This window comes from Miniopterus natalensis, chromosome 2 (genome assembly GCF_054644295.1).
Source record: "Miniopterus natalensis isolate mMinNat1 chromosome 2, mMinNat1.hap1, whole genome shotgun sequence".
Classification (NCBI taxonomy): domain Eukaryota; kingdom Metazoa; phylum Chordata; class Mammalia; order Chiroptera; family Miniopteridae; genus Miniopterus; species Miniopterus natalensis.
Window position 1 is genome coordinate 89,574,137 of NC_142082.1, and position 9,895 is coordinate 89,584,031.

The 9,895-nt window shown below is 51.0% G+C and overlaps 1 protein-coding gene across 1 annotated transcript; it reads right to left on the minus strand.

Annotated features, from left to right (window-relative positions):
* Positions 1-3,507: 3,507 nt before the first annotated feature.
* LOC148093738 (uncharacterized) lies at positions 3,508-9,566 on the minus strand. The gene is given in 5 exon segments (XM_087813741.1): positions 3,508-6,702; positions 6,705-7,619; positions 7,670-8,672; positions 8,880-9,365; positions 9,495-9,566. Coding segments are annotated over 5 exon segments (5,064 nt in total). The 3' UTR covers positions 3,508-4,114.
* Positions 9,567-9,895: the final 329 nt, after the last annotated feature.

Genomic DNA, 9,895 nt, shown 5'->3' on the forward strand with positions numbered 1-9,895 from the left:
AGCCTGGGCAGTTCATTCCATCGGAGTGCTGGAGGGGCCACCCTGCCATACTACAGTCCTGCAAATACACCCAGCAGCAACTTTAAGGGGCCATACATTTTCTGGAGAGACTTTTGGTAGAGATCCAGAGAGTGACTAAATTGCGTGACGTGGGAAAGAAGACCAACCTGTGCACCAAGGTCTGTTTTTACTAGCCCTGGGCCCAGGAGCTGGTCAGGTAAAGACAAAGAACCCAGAAATCCTTCTCTGTCTTAATCACTTAATAAGACTCAGGCTGTAGATCTCAACATGGTGTAAACTCCACAGGGTGGGGCTAGAGGGTTTCCAACAGGTGGGGCAACTTATTACTCCACCCCTACCAAGGCAAAAGCTGCATTGATGGGAAAGTTCTGCCTGAAAAAGGTGGCTTCTGCAGCATGGAAGAGTGATTCAGCACAGGGTTCCCAGTGTCTGTCCTGTCTGCTCTCTCCCTGCTGAGCCACCAACCCCAGAATCTCCACATGTAACTCTAGTCCACACTGCCCTCCCACTGCAGGAGCCCAAAGTAAATGGATGCAAACAAAATTAAAATTTAGTGTGGTTGCTCTTTAAGGGAGTGTCTGCATTTCTAGCCATCTGTCCCTGCTGGACAGAACTCCCAGTTCTTTTCCCAGTCAGATGTTATGTGGGCCCCTTTCCCAGTTTTGGTGCTCTGGGCTGAGGAGCACTGTTTGGAGTTTAGGCTCCAGAGTTCTCAGGGGGAACCCCACCCCCAGCTATGATATCCCTACAGTATTTCAGTTGCTGCCTGTGGAAGCCTAACCAGCCCTCTTGCACCTTTGCACTGCCTACCAGTCTCCATGTGGCCTTCTCTTTAATCCTTGGTTATGAGGGTCCTCTCCATCTAATCTTCAGTTAATTATTCAGGATGAATTTTCTATATTTTAATTGTAAGTCCAGTTTGGTCCTGGGAAGTTGTCAGTGCAGCTTCCACTTAATGTGCTGCCATCTTCCATTTCTGTTATTTTAAGCGACACTTTTAGTGGCATATCTCAGTGATATATATTCAATATCTTCAATAAGTTGAATCTATCTATCACTGTGTCCTACCAGATCCTGTTGACAAAACTGGCATGATGCAGACTGCAGGCTGGATGCCACACTGAAAACAAATGCTCTTGGCTCAGAAAGCTGTGGAGACTGCCAGCTTCACAGCCTGAAGACATACTGTCTACCAAGATTTATATATTGTACAGGCCATTTCCATTTGGGGCTGCCATGGCCACAGGAGGCATGCTCGCTCTGGCCCCTGCAGCCCTGGGCTTGAAGGCAAGGAGACAGACAGCAAAAGTGACCACTGCAAAGGACAAATAGAAGCCTGCGACCACTGACCCTACAGTCCCAGTGGGAGATGGGCCCCCTCCTCCAGCCCTGCGAGTAACTGACTTTAAGGTATTTATTAATAGGCATGTACTTATTGCCATTTTCATACTAGCTATATAAGTAGTTGGTCTACTACCTTTACTGTGTTTGCCTTTACTAGTGAGATTTTTTTTTTCTTTCATGTATTTTATTTCTAGTTTTGACCTTTTCTTTTCCACTTAAAAAAATCCCTTTTATATTCTTGCAATGCCAGTTTAGCAGTGATGAACTCCTTTAGTTTTTACTTGTCTGGGAAATTATCTCTCCTTAAATTCTGAGTGACAACCTTGCCAGGTAGAGTATTCTTGGCGGTAGGTTTTTCCTTTTGTTATGTTAAATATATCATTCCAATCTCCTCTAGACTTTGTGGTTTCTGTCGAAAAATCAGTTTATAATCTTATGGGCATTCCCTTGTATGTAACTAGTTTATTATTTATTTATTTATTTATTTATTTATTTATTTATTTATTTATTTATTTATTTATTTATTTATTTATTTATTTATATTTATTTCTGATACAACGTTTTAATTATGATGTATCTTGGTATGAATCTCTATGGGTTCATTTTGCTCTGTGCTTTCTGGACTTGGATGTGTGTTTCCTTCTTCAGGTTGGAAACGTTTTCAAACATTATTTCTTCAAAAAGATTTTCCATCCTTTTCTCTGTCTTTTTCCTGTGGTACCCCTATGATGTGAATGGTAGAACACTTAATGATGTCCCAGATTTCCCTTATGCTATCTTCATTCATTGTTTTTTTTTTTTTTAATCACCTAATTGGGTGATTTCCACTCTCCTGTCTTCCTGTGCCGGAGCCTGCCGGCAGTCGAACGGGAACCTGATTGAGGGGGTGAGGATTGGAAAAGAAAGACAAGAGACAGGATGGGATCGGGAGGGCTGCAGCTCATTCCTGTTGCCAGCTGCCAGCCCCGAGTTTATTTTCTCCGCTCAATATATACAGGCACTGTTGATTGTGCTGAATAGCACCCTGCCCCACATTTCTTCCCTTAGCCCGATACTAAGTAATTCCTCCAAGGCCCTACGAATGCCTTTTCAGAGTAAACACCCTGCCTCCTGCAGGAGCTCAGGCCTTGGAAAGTATCCTTATCTCGGCTTCTAATGGGAACTTTTGGGGAGGATAGAGTCCTTGGCTTGGTATGTGGCTTAACTATCCTTTAACCCTTCAGGCCGGGGCCAGCTTCCTAATTAGCCTTTCTAGAATTTAGTGTTGCTTTGGTGCCTCAAGGACTGGGTCAGGGAGCAGGAGGGCACCTCTGCAGCTCACCCAGGCAGCTCCTCTGTGCCTGGGGCCACTAACTCATCCACATCTCCCTGGGGAAGCATTTTCCACTGATACCGTTGCATGGGTCTCTGCAAATTGATAGCTGGGACACTGAATGCAAACCGTTCCCTGTCCCTCGGATGGAGGGGGAGCGGGGGGAGCAGGGCGAGTGCTAGCACCGCTGCCCACCACTCGGGTCAATGCCTCAGAGATTTCTCTCTTGATGGCACTAGGGCAAGCGGGCCTCCCGGGTCTTTCTCCCTGGGCAGCACCTCGCCCGGCGGGTCCTCCCGGGGGGAGTCCCGCCGGCTCCCCACATCTCCCCCTTTTTTATTTTTTAAATATAAGGTCTAGGCTCAAGCGGGGCAGGACGGGTGCGTAGTTGCAAGGCGTGGAGTCCTACTCTAAGATTTTGTACATCTTTCAGCAATGCTCTAAGAATGCATGGGGTAAGCAGAAAACCTAACAGGACGATGGCAGCCAGACCAGCCATTCCTATTATACCATGTCTCCAGTCACTGGCTGAGGGAAATTCTTTCCTCAACCCTTCCACCCAAGACTGAGCCAACTCCGCTGTGGAGGTATCTATTTTCGGGGCTTCTCTCAGAGCGAGAATCTCCTGATGTAGCTGCATTAAGTCTAAGGAGACATTTCCATCATGCCATATCCCCTCCCATTGCTGCCGTAAGTCTCCATAGCTGAGATTGCATTGGCCCTTTCTGTACGGACCAAAAGGACTCGGCCAGCGCCTTCCATGTTGGGCCCTTAGCTGACCAGTCCTGTAGCGGGTATCCCCTTGTCACATTAATCAATATACTATTTTTCCCCCGGCAGCTCAACCAATGCGGCTGCTGGGTGCGGTTGACAACGTCAGCCTCACATATGGAGATCTCCCCAGGGGGGGCTCCAGAAGGATGGCCTGCGGCATTCCCAGTAGGGTACCAGATGTCCACGTACCACCGCGTCCAGTCCAGAGCTGATTGAACCCAGGTCCTCGCCGTCCCGTTGACATAAAAAACCCCTGTCGTAGTTGGCAGGAGCGACTCGATTTTAGTAGTTTTAAGCAAAAAACAACCGGCTACCTGGTCAGTTCGTGAGAAACAAATAGGCTGGTCACTAGCGTGTCCTGAATAAGAAAAGTCCGGAGCGCGCGCTGCTCGCAGGTGCCTGCTGGAATGGCCCCCCATGGTCCATGTGTCATTGGTGTACACAGGTACCTCTCCATGCTGCCACGTCACTGGCTGCAGCAGAGGTGGGTTAGGCAGGTAGGCCCAGTGAGTTTCTGCTCTAGCCCCAGGGGCCGCGGCAAGCAGAGCCAGCATTGCCAGGAATAGAGTTTCGGGCGTGACAGTCATGCCTTGCCCTCTGATGAGTTGCTCTGCGCGTTGTTGTGCCCGCCAGGCTCTTCGCCGGGCTCTTCGCGACTGACGCTCAGGGTTCATTGTTAGCTCCTGCATCCGTTCCTCTAGCGTCTTGGGCCGCGTGTCGTACCAGCCTCTCCGGGAGCCACCTCGGCGTCTCGGCATCCTGCGGGAAAACACAAACATGCCCTCTTCCCCAGATTAGTACCGGATCTGGCCCGTGCCACGTACCCTCAAGGGGGTCCTTCCACCTGACCATGGCTTTATCTTGGGGAACAGCCTGCTGCCAAAACCTTTGCGCAGCAGAACGACCTTTCTCGTCCAAAATTAAGAAATTAAGAATAAATAAAGCATGGTTAAGTTGATTTTGCGGGATTAAGGGGTACAGCTCCCCCTTTTTAATTTTTTGCAATTGATTTTTTAGCGTGCCATGGGCTCGTTCAACAATACCCTGTCCTTGAGGGTTATAAGGAATGCCTGTCTTACTCTGAATGCCCAATTGCATACAAAAGGCTTGAAACTTTTTGCCTGTGTAGCCCGGTCCATTATCTGTTTTAATAACCCGGGGCTGTCCTAGGACAGACATGCTGCGCAAGCAATGGGCAATGACGTGAGAACTGGACTCCCCTGTGAGGGCAGAGGCAACAAGAAACCCTGAGTAGGTGTCAATAGTAACGTGAACATATCGTTGTTTTCCAAAACTAGGGATATGAGTAATGTCCATCTGCCAGAGATGGTTAGGAAGGAGCCCTCGAGGATTGACTCCATAGCTAGGCACGCTGGTTAAAGTAGGACATGTGTGACATTCTTTTACGATCTGCCTTGCGGTTTCTCGGGGGATTTGAAATTGTAATCGGAGCGTCTGAGCATTCTGATGGTGGAGGGCGTGTGAGGCCCGTGCGGCAGGCACTCCGATTAAGTATGCTCTGGTGGCTAGGTCTGCCTGATGATTCCCCTGAGATAAGGGTCCGGGCAGATTAGTGTGAGCTCTAATATGTCCGAAGTAGCAATGATGATCTCTATTTTGGATGGCGGTTTGAATGGCCATAAAAAGTTGCTGGACAGTAGAATTGATCGTGCCAATAAAAGGGACAGTCTCGATGACCGAGAGGCTCCGAACCACATATTGACTGTCGGAAAAAATATTCAAAGGTTCATTAGCAAAATCTGAAAGTACCCGGTGGACGGCCGCCAACTCCACCTCTTGGGCGGAAGAATATGGGGTCTCCCATCGGGTAGCCTGGCCCTGATAGACATAGGCCGCAAGGCCAGTGGATGACCCATCAGTGAATACAGTAGCGGCCCCGGGCAGTGGAGTAGCAGATACCATCCTTGGAAAGATAACCGAATGTTTCAGAAAGAATTGCAGAAGCTTGTCTTGGGGATAATGATTATCAATGTTCCCAGGAAAGCCAGCCAAGGCTATTCCCCAGGGATCACAAGTTTGGAATAACCAGGTGACCTGTTCTCGTGTATATGGCACCAGAATGCTTGCAGGGTCCCTGCCAAAGTAGCGGCGGGACTCTTCCCGAGCCTGTTGAATAAGGACAGCAATAAGTTTATAATAAGGAGCAAGGACCCGGGCAGGGGAAGCAGGGAGGTGCACCCACCGTAGTGGCCGGTCTTGCCATAAGACAGCAGTAGGGGAATGGCCCGTGGCCAAAATGCAGGCCTGCCAAGGTCTACTATAGTCACAAAATGTTGCCTGCTGCCTGCGGATAGCTTGCTCCACCCTCCCAAGGGCTTCACGTCCCTCCGGGGTCAGCTGTCTAGCGGATGCAGGATCTGCATCCCCCTTGAGAATGTCAAACAATGGTTTGAGCTTCCCTGTAGTCAACCCCAGATAAGGTCTAATCCAGTTGATATCCCCCAGCAACTTTTGAAAATCATTCAAGGTCTGGAGCTTGTCTAGCCGAAGGTGAACTTTCTGACAGAAAAATCGGTCAGGCTCTAGATGAAAACCAAGATAAGAAAACGGGGGCTGCCTCTGGACCTTTTCTGGGGCTATGACCAGGCCTTGTTTTTGCAAGTCAGATTCCATTTTCGCAAATGCCCGGAGGAGCAGTCCCTTATGGTGAGTGGCAATGAGGATGTCATTCATGTAGTGACAGACGTACACTGCTGGGTACTCACACCTTACCCGAGCTAGGGCCGTTGCCACAAATTTTTGACACAGGGTCGGGCTATTGGCCATTCCCTGAGGCAGCACTTTCCAGTGATATCGCTGCATAGGCTCCTGAAAATTTACTGATGGTACGCTAAAGGCAAACCGTGGACAGTCCCGGGGATCAAGGGGAATAGTATAAAAACAGTCTTTCAGGTCAATAATAATCTTATATGTATCACGGGGTATGGCCGCAGGTGAAGGCAAGCCTGGCTGGAGGGCCCCCATGAGCTCCATGGTCTCATTCACCTTCCTAAGATCCTGGAGTAATCTCCATTTCCCTGACTTCTTCTTGATCACAAATATAGGTGAATTCCAGGGAGAATTAGACGGCTCAATGTGGCCCTGTTGGAGCTGCTCCTGCACCAGCTCCTGGGCAGCCTTTATTTTTTCAGTAGTCAGGGGCCATTGATCTACCCATACAGGAAGATCTGACTTCCAGGTAATTTTATCGGCATGGGTAGCAGGAGAGTCAAAGGCCCCTCCTAAAAATACCCCAGGCCAGCGCGGCCTGGTCGGGGCAGGGATTGTAAGGGTTCAGTAATGCCCTGCCCTTCTCTTCCTAATCCTTGAGCGGGGAGGAGCCCCTGGTCGAGTAGCTGCTGCGTAACTGCCGGACTCGAGCTGTGTATATACACCCCCATGTGCTCCATGACATCCCTCCCCCACAGATTCACAGGCAAGTCAGATAAGACATAGGGCTGAAACTCTCCTTGATGTCCCTCATCATCTCGCCAGCTTAAGACCGCCGAGCTAATCTTCGGAGTCCGACTTTGACCGATACCTTGCAGGTCGGTCATTGCTGGTTGAATAGGCCAGTTGGCAGGCCAATGTTTCAAGGAAATAACTGAGACATCCGCCCCAGTATCTAGTATACCCCTAAAAGCCTTCTCATTGATCCAAAGTGTCATCTCCGGCCGATCTTTCTTAATGGGCTGTACCCAGTAAGCATCAGAAGATCCGAAACCCTGGGACCCGCGAGCCTTATTCGTCCTGACTTTTCCCTGTTCTACCAGCGGCAACAAAATAAGCTGGGCAATTCTCTGACTTTTATCTACTGTCACCACATTGTGAGGAGCATGAGCCATAACCTTCACCTCTCCGGTATAATCCTGATCTATGACTCCAGGGGCCACTAACAATCCTCTCAGGGTACTACTGCTACGTCCTAAGAGGAGTCCCATAGTTCCTGCGGGCGGGGGGCCGTAGACCCCAGTAGGCAGAGCCTGTATTCCCATGGCCGGGGTCAGTACTGTGTAGGCGGCGGAACTGAGGTCCAGTCCGGCGCTCCCTGGGGTGGCTCGGAAGAGGTCACAAATGGATTGTTTTCGGGGGGCTTCCCCCAGGTTTCCCCCTGTAGAGCCCCATATGTTTGCGGGGCCTGGGGCCGGCCCCTCTGCCAGTTTCCCGACTGAGAGGGAAAGCTAAGAGGCCGCCCTTGCAGATCAAGCTTGGACCTACAATCACGGGCCCAGTGATTCCCCTTTTTACATCTCGGGCAGAGCCCTGGAGGCGCCCCACGGGGAGGCCCCGCAGGAGCCCCTGGAGCGGCAGAAGGAGGCCTTTGCGGGCAATTTCTGGTGAAATGGCCCAATTGGCCACAGGAAAAACAACTGCCGGGGGGCCCAGGGACTCGCCGTCCCTTGCCGCGCCCCTTTCCCTGTTGCTGTAGAAATTGCTGCATTGTTTGTCCCCGGAGGGCAGCAGCGAGGGTGACTCCCATCGTGTAGGAGGGCCCAATATCTTGGCAAAGCCTAATGTAATCATTGAGGGACCCCTTGTGGCGATAGGGTCGCAGGGCTGCCTGGCATGCAGTATTAGCATTTTCAAAAGCTAATTGCCTCACAATGATTACCCCAGCCTCCCCGTCCCCTATCAGTTTCCCTGCGGCATCAAGGAGCCGGGAGACAAACTCCTGGTAGAGCTCATCTGGGCCCTGTCTGATCTTGGTCAGATCCATAGTTACATTTTTAGTAGTAGGTAATTTCTTCCAGGCCTTCCTGGCCGCGGCAGAGACCTGGGCATAGGTCCCTACCCCAAATTGTAACTGAGCCGGGGTGTCCGCATACGGCCCTTCCCCCAGCAGACCCTGAAGGTCAGAGGGTATGTTATTCCTCATATTCAATCGATGGACTTTCTCACATTGATCTGTATACTCAGATTTCCACAGTAAGTAATCCCCTCCAGACAGGCAAGCTCGAGCTAGCTGTTTCCAATCGTTGGGGCACATGTTGTATTCCGTGTCCAACGCCTCTAAAATGGCCTCCGTATACGGAGCCGTAGGCCCATATTGTGCACACGCCATTTTAAGCTCTTTTAATTTCTTGAAATCCATAGGGCTATAAAATCTCTGGGGGGGATTATTACCCTGGCCAGGCTGTTCAAACACCGGACAACACATCGTTGACTCAGAATCAAACCCTTCCAGGTCTTCCCCTCTTAGCCGAGCCTGGCTAAGTGCCATCTGAAAGGGGGACATTGGGGTGGCGTCTGTGCGCACCTTTCCCCAGCCAGGGTCCCGAGCCTGACCTGGGCTCTTCTGGGCCAGGGCAATCATGGCCCTCTCCCGAGGATCGAGAACCCGGACCCCGACGGGAGTCCCTACCCCCACTCCACTCCCCTCAGCTGGGATGCCCCCTTCCTCACCAGGATAGCCTGGAGGGTCTTCTACTAAATCTATGAGCAGAGGGCCGGCCGCCATAGGTTTCCCAAAGGGCGGCCCGGGGCCAGCACGACCCCCGCCCTGTGGGTTCTCAGGTGGAGTTTCCTTCATGACCTCCCGCAAGGCTCGTACTTGGCTCATCATGGTCTGCATCTGCTTTTGCAACCCTTCAACTGTGAGGTCAGGGGCCAGGAGACTGCGCTTGTTTGTGCTTTCCTGCGACAGGAACACCAATTCCCCATACCTGTCTTTTTCATAAGCTGCCGCAGCCTCATCTGAATCTTGTTCCTCCTTGGGGCTTAATTTGTCTGACCGGACACTGAGTAGCTCCACCGCGGAAGCCTCGCCCCCCAGTTGCGAACCCTTCACAGGCTCGACTGGTGCCTCTGCAGGGGGTGGCTCCATGCGCACCCCTTCATGCCGGGGATCAAGGCAATCTCGGACCAAGGTCCAGAGTGAAAAAGCCTCTACAGGCACCTTCTGAGGGCCGTGTGCCTGGAAAAAAGCCTGTATACGCTCTCCCACTTTATTCCAAGTTTCTAGATTAACAGTGCCCTCTTCAGGAAACCAAGGGCACACCTCCTCCACAAACTGCAAAAAATTACGCAGCTGGGTGGTACTAACCTTAGCGCCCCTAGAACGGAGCATTGCCTTCAAGACCTGTGCAAACAGCACCTTGCTGTTCTCCTGGCCCATGATTTCTTACTCCCGATATACTGACCGCTCCCTCCAGCTATCACTTACCCGATAGCTATCCGCGCGGCCCCGAGCGGTGTCCTCTACCGTGTTCCCAGGTTTTCAGGTCCCTGTTCGGGCGCCACTTGCCGGAGCCTGCCGGCAGTCGAACGGGAACCTGATTGAGGGGGTGAGGATTGGAAAAGAAAGACAAGAGACAGGATGGGATCGGGAGGGCTGCAGCTCATTCCTGTTGCCAGCTGCCAGCCCCGAGTTTATTTTCTCCGCTCAATATATACAGGCACTGTTGATTGTGCTGAATAGCACCCTGCCCCACATTTCTTCCCTTA